Below are 20,294 nucleotides of genomic sequence, written 5' to 3'. Positions count from 1 at the left end.
TTCACCAAAGATCAAGAGGGCCGTTTGCACAGACCTGCCACAGGGCGCCCGCAATTCCACATGCCCAGCTCACTCTGTGCTGTGTGCTGGGGGCCTCTGTCTAGGGGCCCTTGATGTAACAAAAATGTGTTTTAAAATGAATGTATTTCCAATGTCAGGGGCAATTTTTTTTTACAGCCTTATCCACCCAAATTCAGGGACATTAAAATACCAATAATCCCTAAGAAACTTTCCAGTCAGCTTTTCCTTTGTCATGTGGGATGTACTTGACTGCAATTTTCTCTAAGTTTAGTTTCACGTACATCCCAGGGCCCCACACATCAGTGGGCAGTGAACTCACACCCTAAGCATTTGGTTTTAAAATATTTTGTGGATTTTATCTTGTGTTATATAATAGAGCCCCCTGGTTTCAGTGAAAGCATCATCCCAAGGAAGGCCCAGGAAAGACGGGGCTGGTCCTCTGGCAGACATGGGGCTCCTGTCTCCCGGCCCCACATGCACTGTGGGCACCCCCATGGGGTACACTTGTACCCGTGCTAGGTAAATGGATTTTCATTTCTGGCACTGTGCCCATTGAAAGGGAGTTGGGTGCCCTTTGACAGGAGGCAGAAGAAGGCAAGACAGAATTCTGCTGGACAAAATCCACGCAGAATCACCCATACCCAGATGTTTTTCTGGTAGGAAACACAGCTCAGCCATCAGCGGGGCTAGCCTGAAATGATACCCACAAATGTCTCTACCTTCTGCTTCAGAAGAGTGCTGCAGAAGAGTCAGATTTTCCTCAAGTCTTAAGCAGTGCTTCTCAAACTTATACATGCATGTAACTCCCTGGAGACCTTGTGAAAAATGCAAACTGATTCCTTAGGCCCAAGTGGAGCCTGAGGTTCCACATTTCTAACAAGTTCCCGGGTGACGCCTGTATGTGTCCAGTCTACACTTGGACACAAGGCTCTAGGAAGCACTGTTTTCTTAAGATGGGAGGAGTGGCTGGGCCAAAATATCAACAATTATGATTATTAATATTATTTTTATAACAACAACAACAAATTAGAAAACTTTTTAAACATTTAAAGTTCTGTTAAATAACTTCAGAAAATCTGGCTTCAGAAATTAAGCTGGTTTCTTCAATGCAGGGTGAGAGCCATGCACCAGGAAGGAAATCAGCCCAAGCTGGTCTGTATGTGTGTCTCTTTGCAGGAGAGGATCATATGACACGTCTTTTAGAAATGACTGTAGTAGTAAAGAAGAGATAGCGGTTCCCAAAGGCTCTGGGCCAGGTCCTATGTGGTCAGCCTGACTGCAGGAGAATCACAGGAGAAATGTGTTAAAAATCTGCCCTCCTGGCCACACTGCTCTGGGATCTGATTCAGCAGGTCTGGGGGAGTTTAAGAACTTTAATGACTCTGGAAATACAGATATCCAGTTGTGCTGGGAATTATTGAGTGATGTCTTTCTAAACCACTATAAAATATAACTATCTTCTCTAGAAAGAGAAAACAACAAAAAAATTTTATGTATGAGATTAGCTAGTGAGTTTGTAACATGAACTCCAAGGTCCTCAGGAATTGAAGACAAGGACCTGTGAGTTCAAGGAAAGTGGAAGTGGGGAAGGACACATGGCACTTAGGTCCGTGTGTACCAAAGGGGAGAGGGGAGGAAGTCTCAGGGGAGAGGGCGGGGGGCTGCCCAGGAGACCCACTGGGGAGATCGGCCAAGAGGAGAAAAGAGGTCTGAGGATGTGCTGCTCACAGGTGGTCGACTGCCTAAGACGAAGGAGGCAAAGGTAATTTAGGAAACCAACATATTTTATTTACCTACCAGGAATGATCTTATCAGGTCCATTTCTGGAAGTTATTTCTGTGAATTCTCTTAGGATTTTAGCAGCCTTTTTGGCTTCAGATTTCAAATTGGAAGGTATAGGGTTATTCACTAAAAGATAAAAAAAAAAACTTTAATTAAAAATAAATAGAAATTAGAAATTTATTGTAATTTCATTTTTATCATATACAATTAAACATTAGCAAATTATATCCTACTAAAGGAAATGAATTGGAAATCCTTAATTATTGATCATTTCATCTCTATTATCCTAATAAATTAAATTTGGATTGGGAAACCTTAAAGTCTCAAACTCTCAGAAATTATAAAATCCTGGGATTCTAAAGGATCTTAAACACAATCTTGTCCAGTCTCCCAATTATGTATCTTCTCCCAGTAATTCTTAACTCACCTCAATATTAATGAAAAATATTAAATTTTTAAGAATTAAAAAGATGTATTTTACAACTGTCTGTAACAGATAATATAAAATTTAATATATTTGGTTATTTTTGTCCAAAATGTTTGAACTATTTCCATAGATTCTCTGTATTAGTAAAATTCTAGTACACTCAAGAATTGAGTGATTACTCCAACTAATGAACCCTTGCATTTGTACAGCATTCTACGTTCTCAGCACTGCTTGGGTATTTATAAACTCACACGAAGGTTGATTTGTCCTAGCAGTGTTCATTCAACCTCTTCAGCTCTGACGCATGTGGGGTGGGCCACTCCCTCACCACGGGACAAGTAACCAGAAGAGCCAGAGAAATCGAAAGGCTTCAGTGTAAAGTCTGCTGTTCAGACCATCAAATGAATTTTTCATTTCAAAGAGTGTGTTTTCAGTCCTGGAAATTCCATTTGGTTGTTTTCATTCTTTCCATTTCTGTCCTCATTGTTTACATTGTTCTTTAAATCCTTGAGCATATTTTAAAAGGTACTTTTATGTCTTTGTCTGATAATTGCATCATCTCTGTCCCTTCTGGGTCTGTTTTTGACTGATTTTCCTTCTATTTATGGGTTATATTTTACTGTTTCTACCTATTCCCAGTGAAATTTGATGGTTGCTAGATATTGTGAACATTGCCACATTAAGTATCTAGATTTTGTCATATTCTTTGGACAGTGTCAATGCTTGTGCTAGTGTAGAGTGAGTTACTTGCAGATCAGTTGAGTCTTTTCAAGGTTTGCTTCTTTATTTTGCTTGGGTGTGTGTAGCCTTCAGATGAACATTAGGCTATATTCCAGTGTGACTCGGCTCTCTCCTGAATGCCTGAGGGTCTGATGTGGTCTCTCTCCTTGGCTGGTTGGAACTGCTGCCCCCAACCCCATGTTAGCTCTGAGAACTGTTTGCCTCACAGCTTCCTGATAGTTGTTCTTTGCCCTATCTTGAAAGTGTCCCCCTCCCACCCCGCCAACACACACACACACACACACACACACACACACACACACACACACACACACACACACACACACACACACAATGCTTCATGTTCAGCCAAGGACTCAAGGGTCCCTCTGCAGATTTCTTGAGCTCTTTCGATCTTTGGCTCACTCCTTGCTGGTAATCTGCTCTGCAAATTCCAGTTGCCTCAGCCTGTCCAATATCCAACTGTCTCTCCCATTCAGAAAGAACATATGTCTAGGCTGTCCTCCCTTCTGGTGCTGCAGCCTGGAAAGCGCTGCCAGGCAGGAAAATGGGCCACTGTGAAGTTTACGTCAATTTCCCCTCCCCTCTAGGATCCTAGACCCACTCGCCTGTTGTCCAACGTGTGAAAACAGGTGTTCCATGCATGCTTCCCAGTATCTAGATGTCTACAGCACATGGCAATTCCAGTACCAGTTTCTTTGCCGTGAAGCTCTCAGTGTACTTCAGTTTGTTCTTTTATGATGAGTAATATTGACTACTTTCCACTTCTGTCAAATCTTTTCCATATTATTTATCCATTTATGGAAGGTATTTTTCTGTTTCTTATTGATTTATATATCAAGGGAATTAACTTTTTTCTAGAATATGAGTTACAAATACTGATTTCTTATTTGTCATTTGTCTTTTCAATTTTCTTATGATGGTTTTTCTACTTTTTAAAAGATGAAATCAAAATTATATTCTCTTTTAAGTCTAACAAGTGTCTTTTAACAAAGTAATTCTCAAATTCATATGGAAAAATAAGCAAGAAAAGCTAGAAAAAAAATGTGTAAAAGACGAATAATGAGGGGGCAAGCTCTGCCAGGAGTTTAAGATATTATAAAGCCTCGATAATTTACCGTATAGTAGATGCAAATACTGGCAAAAGTCAATTTTGTAAAGTAGAAAATTCAGAAACTGACCCAAATATATAAATGCATTTAATATATGATAAAGGTTACACCTCAAATTAATGTGGAAAAGCTGTATTACACAATAAAGGTCTTTTAGGGGAAAACTTTCATCCACAGCTTCATGTTACATAACAATAAACTCCAAATTCACTGATGATTTAAAATATCAAAAATCAAACCATAAAAGAACCAGAAATTATGCGAGAAATACTTTTCAAATTCATGGTGCAAAAGGCTCAACTATAATAAAAGTTTTTCTATATTTTTAAATAATCAGAAATCATGGCGTAAGCACATTGTAAAAATAAAGGGAAAAGTATAGATACACAAATATTGCAGAAAAACGGCACCCCTACCCCTACCATCCACCAGCTCTGCTGTCCGCGTTCTGGTGTGCGCATCAGTTGGCTCCTATTGCTAAATAGCAAGTAGGTTATTTCCACTTTGAGCTTCTATAGGTACCACTGTTGGGTGGTCCTTGATATAGAATCTTAAGAGTTGGAATTAATAACTCAAAGCAATTCAAAAAAATTTGGGGTTTTTAATTTCATTATCAAATCACCTTCTAAAAATACTACCCAACTTTACAGCCACTGGGTATTATCGTAAAAAACTCATACTGTAGCCTGAGGCTGATGGGGACAAAGTGCACATCAGAAAGACAGGATAACAAACTTTTATTTGAATTTATTTGAATACTAGTGATTTTTCCTGTTTGTTCACACTTGCTTTTTTCACATTTTCTGTTTATGTTCTTTGCCTGTTTTCCTGCTGCCGTACTTCTCTTGTCTATAATTTTAATCATGTCACAAGTTTATATCTCAGCTTCTCGTTTTTATAATTTTGTTTATAATTTTTCAGTATTTGTTTTTATTTATATAGCAACATCTCTCTGGGCTGTCTACTATTATCATCTTTCTATCTATTATTGTGACTAAAGGCCTTAATTTAAGAAAAAAATTATATAACTGTTATCCGTTATTTTTTTCCAGAGCTCTTATTTTTCATTAAATATTTGACCTACCTCAAACTTGCATTGGTATAGGATGTGAAGCAAGAACCTAAAATTTTTAAAATACATGACAAATTTACTGAATAATCCACAGTGCTTAATAAAGAAGGCTATCTTTATAACAAAACAAGAAAGGAATATTCATATATATACTCATATATTTAAAAATATATGACAGAGATGGCATGGTAGATTAATAAATTATTCTGGGACAACTCTGGTTCATTCAAAAGAAAACAAAATAAAATTAGATTACAAATACCACATCACACACAAAAAAATTTCAGTGCAGTTGAAGGTCCAAATATTGAAGGCAAAACTTAGTACTTTTAGAATGAAAATAATAGAGTATCTTTATGACTTGAGGATGGAGGAATGCTATAAACAAGGCACAACAATAAAAGGAAACTACAGATCTATTCCACTACATTAAAGTTTAAAAAGTTGTATCAACACACACTTAAAAATAGAAACCACAGACTGGAAAATATTTGCCATAAATATACTTAACAGAGATTGAGAATCCAGGATATAAAGATCTCTTAAAAGTCAATGAAAGTGTGAAATCACAGTAGAAAGTTGGGCAAAGTGTTCAGTCAGTTAATTCACAGAGGGGAAGCCCCCATGGCCGATGAATAGATGAAGTTGACCAGATTCCCCAGAACCCGGGGGCGTGCAAAGCCAGGCCGCCTGTGTTGACACTCCTGGTCCTTCAGGTTGGCAGGAAGCGAAAGCCTGCCAACGGGCCTGTGTCGATTGCCGGGGCACAGAGGAAAGCCTGTGCCTGCTGTGGGGGTGCCGTGGGGGCTGTTCTCAGGGCTGGCAGAGGTGGCCCACAGTTCTCCTGCATGTGCTCACAGAGACACTGAGGGTGGGCTGGAAGGCGGTGAAACTCATGTCCACTGGGACCCTGTCAGCGGGACTTTATTTAGAAAAAGGGTCTTTGCAAACATTTTAAGTTAGTCATTCTTGAGCAGCTGGGTGGTCCCTAAATCCAACCATGAGCATCCGTACAAGAAACAGAGAGGGGGCAACGCGGCTACAGAGGCAGAGCCTGGACAATCAGCCACCAGCCCAGGAGTTGGGAGGGGAGGAAGGATTCCCGGAGGCATGGGTCGCCCTGAGGCACGGCCCTCAGACACCCCAACACGTGGCTTCCACCTGAGAGAGCACATCTCTGTTGTCGCAGGCCAGCTGGTTCACGGTCATTTGTTAGGGCAGCCCAGGAAACTAATATAACATGTATCCAAATGTCCACTGAGGCAATGCTTCAATAGCAAAATAATCATAACACATAAAAATGAATACTTTCAAAACAGAAACAAATTTCCCTCAAGAGGAGGATGGAGGATGTAGTTTGGTATAGCTAAAATTGTTTCTTTACAGAAGTTCAAGTAATCTAGATATACTTGTGCCAACATGGGAGAACGTGAACAGCATGGAGAGGAAAAGAAGTTGCTTAAAGACATACAGAGTCTCCTCCATTTATGTAAATGTTTACAGAATGAAGTGTAATGACATTTGATGGGGGGTGGGTGGCCCTGGGGAAGGCGTCTGTAGGAGGCTTACTTGAGAATTGCATTTCTTCCCCTTAGACTGTGTATAAGGTCATGGATGTAAATCAGCTGTTATTCTCCATAGTCCCTTGTATGTCTGAAATATTATATAACAAAGATTGTTCAGCATAAACTGAATGTTGTATAATTAAATATTTAATATATATCCATGGGAACATATGACTCCAGCTGTAAAAAATTAATATAATGGATAATTACTCCATAAGTTGTCTTTTGTTTAAAATCTGCCTCTCATAGCCAACAACATGTCTTGCAGGAAGAGATGTAGAAAAGTGAAAAATGTATTCTCATGTTTTATGCAAACAAGAGCGCGCGCGCGCGCACACACACACACACACACACACACACACACACACACACAATTCAAAGGACAGGGATTTGGTGAGAGGCCGTACACTAAAATGCGTTTGTATTATCATTGATAATTCTGGAATTAGAATTTTTAGGAACTAATATAAAATTGCTCTTTATCTTCACAATCATGCATTTGTTTAAAATCAGACTATCCCATCTGCTGGTAGTGTTGAGACACTGAGGGCTGACACTCTCAGTCTCCACTTGCAATGGAGCATACAAAGCCCAGAGATGGACACAGAAATTCTCAGAAGCACATAATTTTTATATAGGGAAGGAATCTTTAGACATTTGTTGAAAATTACATCAGTTTACTAGTGGCCTTTAACGTTTTCCTATTATAAATGCTTTGGTTATACAGTCTGTATTTAGAAGGTCTCAGAAAAGATATAAACTAGAAAAATTCCAGATGAACATATTTATGTATACATTTGGGCCTCTCAAGTACATCTTATGGCGGTAGCTTTTAGTCATGATCTGAAGTGGCAGGCTGCTGACATGCAGTGGTTTTGGTCTTCCAGGGTGAGTTTCCACTGCAGCACTGACCCAATGGACGGACTCTGCAAACCACAGCTGGTGTGTGTGTCCCTGATGGAGTCACCTCATTTCCACCTGAGTTCCTGCTGAGCAGGCAGCAGGTGGCAGGATTGACTGAGCACAACCAGATGCTGATGGCATGTGTCTGTCTGAAAGGTACATGCACTGATACTTTGCATTGTAACTGGACAAGCCGTTGTCTTCCTAACTTTTGTTGCTGTCTAAGATGACGCAACCTCACTTTTTAGGGAATGAGTAAGTGCAGGCCGCGGGTCTGCTCTGTTGGTTGTGTAAGTGAGACACACCTGCACGCTGTGCACTTCCCATGTCAGCTCGCTGCCACCCGGAGCACCGCCCAGAGGCAGCAGCGTGTGTCACTCCACACCAGCGCAGCAGGAAGTAGTCTTCCCACACCCTCTCTCCCATCCTGGGCCGGCCGAAGAGGCTTCTGGGCACAGCCAGCAGTGGATGGACAGAACATGCTGGATCAGCACACAAGGAAGCTGCCCCGGCCCAGAACACGGGGGAGAAGGAACTCTTCTTGCACTAAGAAATCAAAGAAAAGAAATTTGGGGGCTTTTTACTGTACTTAACGTTACCCTAATTATTATGCTTAAAACTGATTTCTGATCTCTCCATGGTACTTGTTGAAAAAGAAAGATGGAGAAGTATTTGTAATTTTCATTTTCTAACTTAGACTAGACTTATTGTATATACATTACAATCACTTAGTTTGGGAAGGTGGAAAAATGGGTAAAAACACTAATCAAATATGACACACCACATGTTAATATTTTTACCTCTGATTACATAGTATTCATAATAGACTATTTGCAAGGCTTCTAAAAACAGCAAAGCAGTGGTTTGACCTTTAAAATGGATAAAAAGATAGATCTTGGCTTGGTTTGGCCTTTTCATCCATTTTGGCCTGGGGAGGACGTCTCCTTGGAGAAGGTGTGGTTCAGCCTGTGGGCAGCAGAGAGTCATGGCCCACATGGCTGGGCCTGGGCAGGGGCTGTTGGGCCAGCAGTGGCCACCCTCTGGGGTGCTGGTGGTCAGCAGCTGGTGGCGAGGCCATGCTGTGGGTGTCCGGGTGCCAGCAGGGACAGGAGTCCTCAGAGCTGTGGGGGATCTGGCTTCTGAGTGGAAGGGATTGGGGGAGAACTCTGCCAGGCCCAGTCCTCCAGATCTCAGAAGGGTCTTCTGTGGACCTGTGGCTGGGTGGGCTCTGCCTGGCACCTCACCACTCGCTGACCCCTGCCTGCCCTTCCTGAGGAAGCTTAGCACTGGACCCCCTTTAAAGGAGCTCCATGGTTCATCCTAGAGCATGTCCTGGAGGGCACATCAGGGGCTGAGAGGCACCGGAAGGCTTGGCAGATCCAGCCACCATCTGTCCTCCTGGGGCCAGAACAGTTTTACACTTTTGATGGTTGAAAAAATTAAAGTAAAAGAAGAATGATATTTTACATGAGAACACATTTCCAGAGATGAAATAGGTTCAGTTGCATCATAGATGGCACCGATAACTGAACAGCTGTGGTCTATCGCGGTGGTTGGGACCACCAAACAGTGAGCCGAGGTAGGGAACGTCTCCCATAGAGGGAACCACACTGTACCCACCAGTGGGCTGGATTACAAAAAAAAGTTCTCAGTTGTTATTATAATTTAGTTTTCATCAAAAATTTTTGGAAGATGGTCAAAACATATCCTCAGTTTTGTCTCTTGGCCCCCAAACCTGATATATGGCTTTTCTGGCCCTAAGGGGAAAAATGCCAACCTCTAACCTCTTCAAACACTCCTCATTCTTCAAGACCAACTTTAAATGCTGCTTCTACTTGAAACCACTGTGCGTGGCCCTTTGAGTAACTGAAATCTTAGGCCAGGGCTGAGACTTGCAAGACCCCCCCGCCTCAACCAGGGGCCGTCCCTTCCTAGGGCAGCTGAGCAGAACTTCCCCATCAGGGCCACACAGAACAACTGGTGACCTGAGTGAGAGGTCCAGGAGGACCCAGAAGCACTGTGGTTGCTAATGCTGACTTCATCTGTCTTGCCAGCTAAAAACTGTCACTTGCCATCTGCTTCTATAAGGATTAAGTCACAAGCCACTGCAGTCACTGACCTTCAACATACATACCCTGAAACAAGTTCAGGGTGGAGATCAGGAATGAGGCACTCTGTACTTTGGGAAAACTGGCAGAATAGGCCTTCAGATAGTTAGATATTTCAGGAGAAGATTTTTTTTATAAGCCCAAATTCTTGTCTCTTCTCTCATCTAGAAAAGCATCAACGTCATGCACAAAGACACCTGTTCCTTGTGACCAGCAGCAACCTTTTGCTAAGATGTGTGCTTGACTGCATGTACCCCCTTCACCAAAATCACGTGTACTGAGCCCCTGGAGCATCCTTGGAGCAGCTCCTCAGAGATCTCTAAGGCACGATCCCAGTCTGCAGTCCTCATGGTGCCCAAATAAAACTTAATGCACAACTCTTACGCTGTGCTTTTTTCCCGTTGACAGTGTTGAAAGACACGGAGTGGTCTGAGCTGAGTGGGTGGTAAGGGCTGATCTGACACCTCTCCTCAATTTGGCAGCCTTAACAGAGTTTGTCAGGATGAAAGGGAAGATCCTACATGAGAGCTCTCCTTGGAAGACGAGGGATAAGACTCCTCCTGGTCGGGCATGGCTTTCTCAGGCAACAGAGAAATTCTCGGGAGCGCTGGAGGGAGAGTCATCCTACCATGCCATGGCCCCCCAGGAAAAGCCACTCACTAACTAAGAGACTTGCTCATCCAGGGCTCATGCATAGAGACTGGCTGTTCAATGATCCAAGCAACCACAGTGGTCTCAGACCACTGAAGGGAGAAACAGCCATTTAAGAGGGCTGCACTGACTCTGGAGGGAAGCCCAGAGGAGCTAAGCTCCCAAGCAGCACACTGGCCCACATCACAATTTCCTTAGTAAATTTCACCCCCAATAAACTCAACTTTAAAATGGGAAGTAGAGCTTCTCAAAGAAATAAAGTGAGTCAGAAAGCCAGCCTCCAACTAACACCCCAGCCAGGTTTATGCACTTAAGAAACTTATACTTACAAGTACTTACTTAATTGGGAATTAAAGGGAAAATTTTGCCATGAAAATGGCCAATATGGGCTCTTTCATTGTGTACACATTTGTTAGAAAAAGCTGGCTTGATAAAACATCTTCCCAGAATTCTGACCCTGAGAGAACAAGTCCTTTTAGGAGAATTTGCTTTTCTCTCCTTGCACTTATCTAGACCATCTCTAATTCCTGACACTGAAAAAAAAAAAGGTGGTTGGGGAAATGAGGCCCTTTTAAATTTAACTTATTCCAACTCTTGTTTGTAAACTAGTGAGTTTTATATTGTAATACCTGATTCATGACTAAGTTTTAAAATAAAGCTATGAGATCTCTGGTTGTGTCTGTCTGTATGTCTGTGTACGTATATATGTCTTTACCTTTGGATGGTTTTATCAAAATTAATTTGTAAATGAGCTCTACTTAATTGGCTTAAAGGAAAGTAAGTGCTTATATAAATTTTCAGAAATATAAAAGGAAAACTGGCCAAAATGAATTTCAGGTTCACATGAACTGGGAAATATTCAGTATTAAGTACTTGGTATTAAAGTCAGTTTGTTTGTTGACTTAATTAATATAGATTTGTCTTTACAGTTATCAACATTAAATATAATACCTTTATTGTACCCAGGTTTAACAGAAGTCAAATAAGATCTTACTGCATCTGTTGCAAATGTGTCAGCAAGAAAAATAACTTGGCATGATGAAATTTTTATAAGAAAATTAAATATAAATGAGATGATAACTTTTGGGTGAACCCTTCACACTCGATCTCAGCCAAAAGGCCAAGAAGCGATGGGTGAACTCTTTAGGAATAATTATGTTTTAGGATTATTTACTTAAAAGTAATCTCTCCAGATATTTGGTAACTTAAAATTTTAAAGTTGTGCTAAATTAAGTTAAATGATGGTAGTTTACTGAATAGCCAGGTCATTTCTAGCTATTTAGTCATAAGATACTGCAACATTAATTACTAGACATTGACTTCCTTTTATAGAGAAACTAAAGGTATTCAGAACTAATAAAAATATGTTTGGTACCACACTGAAATATTTTCTATAAGGAAGTACATGTTTTTAGATGTTATTATTGGTATTTATATTTGCTATTCTACAAAATGCTAACATAAAAGACAATTCATAATTGCTTACTTCTTAGTTTTCACTAAAAATTAAGATTTTTAAGAGTTGAGAATTCTAATTTAAATATGTAATTAAAACTACTAGAAATAATAAGGGAAACATTTCAGCATACAGTAGGAACATTGGATGTGTGTTTTCAGTTAAAAAAAAATATGAGGAACAGACTTGCAGTTTGTTGAGGGAAAAGAAAGTAGTTTTGTCCTAGAGTTGGTTATTTCTAAATGGGAAAAAAATAAGGGACAAACTAATATGAATACAAAAAGTTATAGAAGATTTGTGGGAAAAGAACCATGAGAAAAGAGTTTTTAGTATGGTCAGGATGGATTAAGTTTATAATAAATTTAATTGAGCAAATAAATTTTAAAAAGTAAGCTGAAGCAAACTGGAATTTGGTTTTTCTTTCTGTTAAGAAAACAGTTTTCTTAGACTATTGAGCTGCTTTTTGATAACAGATTTTAAGTTGTGTTTGTTTGTTTGTTTGTTTACCTTTTAAGTGGTCTGTTCTGTATTTGCCTTTGAAACCTTTTGTCACTTTGGCTAAGTGAATAAGTATTGTTTCATAGTGATCTATGATTTTATTTGACCAAGTGTTTTAAACATTTTTTTATATATTTTTTTTTCCTACAAATTTCCCAAATCAAATTCTAATGAAGTTCCTTTGGCCTCTAGCTAACTTTGTAATGCTTCAAAGGGCCCCTGAAACATCCCAAAGAGAGGTACTAAACTAATTAGGTTCACTTGGTATGCTAAATTACATGGGAAGCATTGTCAAATGAGTAACAAATCTTCTTAGGTTATATTGTATGGTAATGTCATGAACATGGATACCCTAGAAACTATATGAAGTTCCTAAGAATCTGGTATGTCCTGGTAAAATATTATCAGTCATAATTCTAGTCATTATCTTAAAACATTGTATATCACAACAGTAACTATGTGTCTTTGTCAACAGCATTGTAGTCAGGTTTTAACTGTGCCCTTTTTAAGTCTCTGTCATTCATAGGCAGTTACTGTTTTACACTGATGCCTTTGCAAAAGTGCTTTCTGTTTAAGAAAATTCATAGCAAGGACTTTTTTGATAAGTACAGGTTTCTGATAACTTCCAGATCATAGCACCGAAATGGGTAAGAAATTAGGGAATTCTAATGGAAAACCTGATGGCTTCATAAAACTGCTAACAAAAAGGATTAGTTATACAGGACTGAGTGAACTGGTGCATATGGTTATAATTTTTATGGCTCCTCTCTGGAATATTACTAGCTTTTAATCTGTGTTTTCCAGATATAAGAAAACCCTTCCCCTCAAGCTAATTATGACTTGTAGCAATTTGGTAAATTATACTTTTGTAAGGAGAATTGAAACATTTATCTTTTCTCTCTACCTGATCCCTCCAGAGATTGGAAACTCTTAGGTTCCCAACAGCCTTATCAGGTAACTTAGGAGGCTATCTCCTAATGGGGACAGAATCTCAAGGTATTTTGGGGGCCTTGAAAAGGAAGGAATTCAACTGAATATATAGGTATCACAGGTGAAATCTGTGAGAAGCTTTGGCGTGGCTCTCCTGGCCTTGAGGGGCCTTTTAAAAACTTTAGTCTGAGATTTTTTATAAAAAGTTCCATCATAATCAATTTTTAAAAAGCCCATATGATCAATTACACTTACACAAATCATCAGACCAAGTTTATTGAAATCAGACTTACTTTGCAAACAAATAATTTTAATTTGTTTGTCTTAATTTGTCTATATTTGATAGAAATGAAGGTAATTTTAGAGATAAAAAGATTCTGTTTCAGTGGATATTAAATTCTAATTTTGTTAATTGAGGTCTGTATGTACTGCTTGAGACTTCCCAGAAAGCTCCTTGCTGTTATGTTATATTTCTGTTAAGTTTAATTAAATTATTAAAAGGACACTCTAAGCTTGTTTCTGAAGCTTATATCAGTAATTTATATCTGGCTGAAGATCAGATGCCCCATGACTTGCGATCTAGAACTCTTATCAGGTATCTTAACTGGTTCATGCACAGTGAAACTGAAGCGAATTGATTCTTGAATTAATATTTCCATTTAGAAAGGGCCCCTGCACTGGATTGGCCTACAGAGAGGACTTCTGACCTCAAAATCACCTTAAAACAATGCTCAAAGAGAGGAGGAACTACCAGACCAGGATGAGAAGAAGATGACGTCTGAGGTATACAGCTGACCCAAGGAGCCAGACCAGGCCTGTATTTCGATTACTTTGATAATCACTCCCACCTTTGCTTAGGAATCAAATGTATTCCACAGCCTCATGCAGTTAAAGTTAATTAAATTGTTAGGTTTATGGTCAATTATCTATATCTAGTGCTGACCTAAGAATGAGCAGTCCTAGCACTGTGGGACAAAAATGGTCATGAAACGCCTCCCGAACTATGGTCAAATTTATGAACATGAGGGAGCCCTGACAGCTAAAAATTGTTACTTGCCAGCTACCTCTGCTTGGATTAAATCACTAGCCACTGCAGTCACTGACTTTCAACATAGTCTGAAAGGAGTTCGGGGTGGAGATCAGGAATGAGGCGCTCTGTGCTCTGGGAAAACTGGCAGAACAGGCCTTCAGATAGTTAGATATTTTCAGACAAAGAATTTATGATTTTATTCTTGCATCTCCTCGTGTCTAGAAAAGCACTAACATCATTAATAGAGACATGTGCTCCTCATGACTAGCAGCAACCTTTTGCCAAAACGCGTGCTTGACTGCATGTCCCTCTTCCTCAAAATTACATGTGTACTGACCCCCCATCCCCACGCCTTTGAAGCAGTTCTTCAAGCTATCTAAGAACCTGTGTCCTAGTCTGCAGTCCTCATTTTGTCCCAAATAAAGCGTGACTCACAGGTCCACACTGGGCATTTTTTTTAGTTGACAACCTCCAGGAAGGAACCTAGAAGGGAAGGCCATCCTTCTTTCAGGGTCATCTCAGTTTCCCCAAGGCTCCACCCTCTTCTGCTTACACTCACACCTCAGGTGTGACTTGAAGCACATTCATATCTGATAATCCTATAGGTTTTATCTAGTCTTTAACCTTCCCCTAAATGTGAGACTCACGGTATCACTTACCTACTGGAACTTGGTATCAAGTATCAAGTAAGCAACTCAAGTCAAACACATTTACACTTAACTGTGGTGCCAGACCACCTCCCCAGCCTGCTCCCCAAGCTTCCTCTCCAGCTCACACTCAGAACCTGGGCCGGCTATGACTTCTCCAGTTCTCTCATACCCAGTGCCAATCCATCGGCATGCCCTGTCAGAATATCAACCTTCAGTGGGCTTGGAACTGACTACTCCTCACCTCCTCCCCTGCTACCATCCTGGCCCACAGAATAACAGTTGTTTCTGTTCAACAGACTCCTGTGCAGTTTCTCTGTTCCTAGTCTTGATCACCTATGGTCATTCTCCAAAGAAATGCTCTATGTAATATCTCAGATAATATTACTCCACTGCTAACATCCCTCAAACATTTTTCATCATATTTAGTTTGTACTGTGGTCATCTGTCTATCTGCCTGCCTATCTATCTATCTACCTACCTACCTAATCTTTCTAATCTCATCTCTCCCTCTAGAACATGAGTGCTATGAGGTTAAGCACACTGACTATTTAATTAACTGTAACATCGCCAACACATACTATAATGACATATAGAAAGTGCTCAATGAAACACCTGTTAAATGGATAAATAGTACTTGTATGGCTTTTTGGAATTAAAGGTCAAATCCCTGTGAGGAGTAGGAGAGGCTTATGTATACAGAAAGTGCAGGGGGTTTGGAAGCATGTGTGCTACGTAAGGGCAACACTTCCTTGCCTCTCCAACTCTGTAGTGTCTCCTAGACCCTGAGGGAGAGGAGGGCCACTGGGAAGCGAGGCTCCAGTTGACAGTACAGTGCCCAGAGTTAGTCCTTCTAGGACCTCCCAGGAAAGGGAGGTCAAACCCCAGACAAAACAAAAGCTAGGAAGCTCTGAGCGCAATGAGGCCAACAAGCAGAGTAACCCAAGAAGCCTCCTGCAGCTGCCAAGCGGGGGTTCACCCCTGAGTCCCCTTTGGCCCAGAAGGCCCAGGGGAGCCAGTGGTCTGGCTTGCAGGTTGTTCCATCAGAGCTGAGTGTCAGGGCCATGTGCCTGCAACAAGGGTGTGCTTCAGAATTAACACTGACTGAAGACCAACAGGAAGTCTGAGTGGGCAGAGATGGCACAGGCCTGACACCTCTTCTCAACAACCCCCCAAAACAAGATTGAAAACAAGGGCTCATAAGAACACATCTACATTTCTGGCACCTGAGTCTGTGATCTGCGATTCATCTTCACACATGCCCACCACTCAGCTGCAGTCCCCGCAGGCCAGAAGCAGGGCCTCTCAGAGCGGTGCCCCCGCAGTGCTTCGTATACATGTCCAGACGCTCAGTATCGCTCACTGACGGGCATCAACAAACTGCAGTGGAAATCCGGTCCTTCTGCTGCTGAGTTTTATTTCAGAACCAGCACAGCTGGCCTGTTTCCATCCGTGCTGCACCTGGTGTGGGGCAGGTGATCTGCTACAGAACCAGCTGGAACTGACCCACATCAGCATCTGAGCTGCTGAACTGTCTCCTTCAAAGCACCTGTGTTGGGACTTGCTGCAAGATTCTGTCACCATAGGGGAGAGCCTGAGGGCAGAGCCATGCAGAGGAGCAGATGAGGAGGGCTCTGCTTCAGCCCAGGGCTGGGCCACCATCAAAGCCAGAGGTAGCTCTGGGCTGCTCAGTCACATGGGCCAGTAAAATCCTCATCCACCAAAGCCAATTTGGACCAGATTTTCTGATGCATGCAACTAAAGCATAGTAAATAATGCATAAATCTTACCCCCAAAAGACTTTCTACTTCGAACTCTATCAACCAACCAGCAGTAAAACAGTCAAATAAGCAAATTCCACAGTTGAGAGTTGCTACTGCAAACATCCTGTGTTGGGAAGGTCACGGCCTCTTTCGTAAACATGGGCAGGAAAGCAACAGGACTGGAATTCAGATGCAGCTAGGATGCCTGCAGACCATGGAGCTCCAGCACAAGACTGAGTTCCGGACATGGTCCTGTGTCCCCGGGAACTGGTTACCTCGAGTTTGCTGGTGGTGAGGGTACCTTCACATTCAGCTGAACTCCAGAAGAGTGTGGCTCCTTTGGATAGTACAGATCCTATTCAATACCTGATAAAAGCATAGTGCCTGCTTGTAGTTGTGCACAGCGAATTTCTGTCAGAGCCAACAGACAATAATAATGATTCAGAGCTAAACTCAGTTTCTGTCCCTGGCATTGCCCACGTTCCCTCTGCTGTACCACAAGGCAGGATGAGCATGGTCTGAGCAGAATGTGGGTATCATTATATTGCTGAAATTATGAAAATACAGGTCACTACTAAGTCATAGTTTGCATCTGAACATTCCTAAGTCTTAAGTCTCTTGACTTCCAAGGCAAAGCAAATTATCTATAAATATTTGAATTTCCTCCTAAGAGAAGAATAATTGCCAAACCTCAAGCCAAGAAGAGATGTAAAGTTTTCTTTAAAAAGTAACTAAATGTTTGAAAATTTCCATACTAAGGCTTTTTTCCTTAACGAAGTTTATAAAATACCGGGGAGACATGTTTTACTTTAGAAACCTCAAAAGCTTCACATGAGCTTAAATTAAGATGTGGAGATAATTTCCATATTGATCACAGGGCAATAAACTCAGGGCTGGGGCCACTGGGGGCAATATCACCAGTAGACTCAGAGTAAACTGCCACCTGGGGTGAGAAAACTGACCAGTCTCCAATCCAGGCTCCCAGGGCCTGGGATGAAAGCAAGGAGAGCAAAGTCCCTGCCAACAGCTCATCCTCACACAGTTCAGGGCTTCTCGCACTTCACTCCCATCAACAAGCAATTGCATCTGCTGTTTTCCTCAATGGACTCAACTACGAGAGGGCTGCTTAAAGGAAATTGTTACAGGTTTTTATTTTGGCTCTAAGCCTTAGCCATTACAAACTTTACATATCTATGTAATCTTTTAAAAGCCTTTGAAATATTGCCTTCAGCTTTATTAGAACATTATCATCTTAGACACTACTGCTGGATAACAATGGCCATTGTTTCTTAAACCAATTCTTTCTGTGGCCTGGGTTTAACTACTTTCTTTGTCTTAAGGAGACAAAGCTTGTCAGTTGTAGAAATCAAACCTTTCTCTCTGATTAAATCATTAAACTTCTAATCCAAATCTCAAACCAAACAGACCATTTGAACCCCAGACATGAGTGTGGACTGTGCCTCTTTTCTTGTTCCTTTGACCTCAGGCTTTGGATAGGGACCAAGCCCACAGAGTGACAAGAAACATAGCTTCCAGCATATGGAAAGCTTTGACTTACACTCGCTCTACCTTTTCCCAAACTGCAGAGTGATCCTGGCTCAGAGCAGGACCACACATGCCACTCTGGTCTGGCCATTCGGTGTGGTAAATGGACTCTTCTCAAAGAAAATAAAAAATTCCCTGTGCTTGGGTTATAAACTGCACAGGATGGTGTCTTATCATGATACACTTGTAAATAAGGCAATGTGCAGAAGGACTTCTGTGGCCACCGGTCACTCAGGACAGCAGCAATACCTGCCTCCCCCGCCAGCACAGCACCGTTCTCTTCTTTCCAAACACCACATCCTTATTTCTAAACAGTGAGAAGTCCCCTGAGAAAAGTTCCTAAGCGGAAGAAATGCATCAAATCGCTCTTGGTGAGCAAATATTTCCTTCAAATAATTTTTTTATCCTGACAAAATGTCAGGGATAGTAGTAACTCATTTAAATAGAACATTTGTAAACCAGATAACCAATTCTACTTAATTTAAGCATGATAAACAGGATGGACGTTCTAACTTATTTCAGCCTCCATGGGTGTGCCAGTAGCAGGACACACAAAAGACTAAACAGCACCTTGGAGACCTGTTATTTCTCTGAGATGCGTGTGTGCAGATTTTCTGACTAACCCATTATTATCTCAGGCGTTTCCCACATCTCAATAAAAGCTCTCATGAGGACAAGAATGCAGGACATGCAGGTTCTATATGCAGAAGAAAACCTGAAAACCTTTTCCCCTTTGGTTGATCATTCTGGGGCCATCAGATTCCTACTCCTCGCCGGCAGGGGTCCCATGTCTGTGTCATTCTCTCCAGCTCAGCCTTGGCAGCAGCAGTGGTGACACTAAAGTATTTGTTGAAATAAAGTGAAAATGACACATTTCCAGCTAGCAGGGTAAATCTCACTACCTTATGGCCGTCTACCAATTCAGAGCAGTTTCACAATTCCTTAAACAAGGAAAACCATCATAGCAATGAGATCCAAGGTCCAGCATTCACAGGGCCAGGCAGGCAGCCACTCTGCCCCAAGAGGTTCCCCCACACTGTGGCCGATAGCAGGCAGCTCCAGGTGAGCGGTGGACGCCTGGCCCTTCCACTTAGGTGAGGCCAATGAGAGATGGCCAGGCTCTAACTCCTGCCTCAGGGGCCAGGCGCACCCAACCCAACCGTCTGACAAAGGTCCAGACTGTCCTCTATGGAAACCAATGCGGACGGAAAAGACAGTAACTAACGCTGGCTTTTCAAATATTACATATTTACAAATAACATAAAATTCATTACAATCATTAAAATAAAAACTTGGGAAGGGCTTTTCTGTGAACTGAGTCGACTGGGTCTAAACTTGAATTGCAGCCGCATTGTGGAGAGTCCAGGGAGTTGGTTCCTCCTGACTTTTGACAGTCTGCAGGTGCTACATGCGCAACAGCTAAAATCCCAAAGACATCGTTCCTCCCTCTTTCACCAAAGATTTACCCTAGCAAAGCTTTTTTAAAGGGTAAGGCGGCGGTGGGGGGGGGGGGGTCCCGATTCCAGGTGAGGCTCAGCGGCGTCACCGACACCTGTACTCACTTGTGCCCCCGAGCCTGGTCCGCTCCGGCGCCCCTCGAGCTGCGGACACTTACCCAGGAAGAGGAAGGGCGCTCCCCGCCCGGCTCCGCCTCCCAGGGCAGGGACCGGTCTAGCGAGGTGCACACCTGAGACAGGTGAAGGAGCACGTAAACACCGGCTCTCGTTCAGGGCAAGGTACCTACTTTATATACATTCACAGGACAGAAACTGCAGCGAGGGAAGGTGTGAGCTCTCCTTCACTGGTCCCCAAGCTCCGAAGCCTCCCGTGAAGGACGACCGCGCAGCCCGCGGCCACCCTGCTGCGGAGCGGCAGGTGCGCGGCAGTTCCGACTCGGGACTGGGGGCGGGGGTCTCGGGGTCCTGGGAGCTGCGTCTGGTCACGTGAGGACCCCGCTCACCCCGGATCGCCCGCCTCACGTTCGGCCGTGCGGCCCAGGTGAGGGGCGCTCACCTGAACCCCAGCACTGACCCCTCTACTCTC

At 42.1% G+C, this 20,294-nt stretch overlaps 1 protein-coding gene across 4 annotated transcripts in view; it reads right to left on the bottom strand.

Moving 5' to 3' along the window:
• The window catches only part of SH3YL1 (SH3 and SYLF domain containing 1), a 45,880-nt gene extending 25,622 nt beyond the window's left edge, over positions 1-20,258 (bottom strand). For 2 of the 4 annotated variants that reach the window (XM_031466482.2, XM_064494776.1), the window contains exons 1-3: positions 19,814-19,865; positions 7,929-8,169; positions 1,819-1,929 (exon numbers count right to left, since the gene is read on the bottom strand). In XM_031466482.2, coding sequence (XP_031322342.2) covers positions 1,819-1,929; positions 7,929-8,049 — 232 coding nt within the window. In that variant the 5' untranslated portion in view covers positions 8,050-8,169; positions 19,814-19,865. Of the gene's footprint in view, positions 1-1,818; positions 1,930-7,928; positions 8,170-19,813; positions 19,875-19,995 lie in introns of those variants that run through there. The other 2 variants (XM_031466486.2, XM_031466487.2) reach the window with 2 other exon arrangements.
• Between the last annotated feature and the right edge of the window lie 36 nt (positions 20,259-20,294).

The sequence above is a fragment of the Camelus dromedarius genome, chromosome 15 (assembly GCF_036321535.1).
Source record: "Camelus dromedarius isolate mCamDro1 chromosome 15, mCamDro1.pat, whole genome shotgun sequence".
In the NCBI taxonomy this organism is placed as follows: domain Eukaryota; kingdom Metazoa; phylum Chordata; class Mammalia; order Artiodactyla; family Camelidae; genus Camelus; species Camelus dromedarius.
Note: the sequence above shows the minus strand (reverse complement) of the source record. Positions and strands in the feature narration are given on the sequence as shown.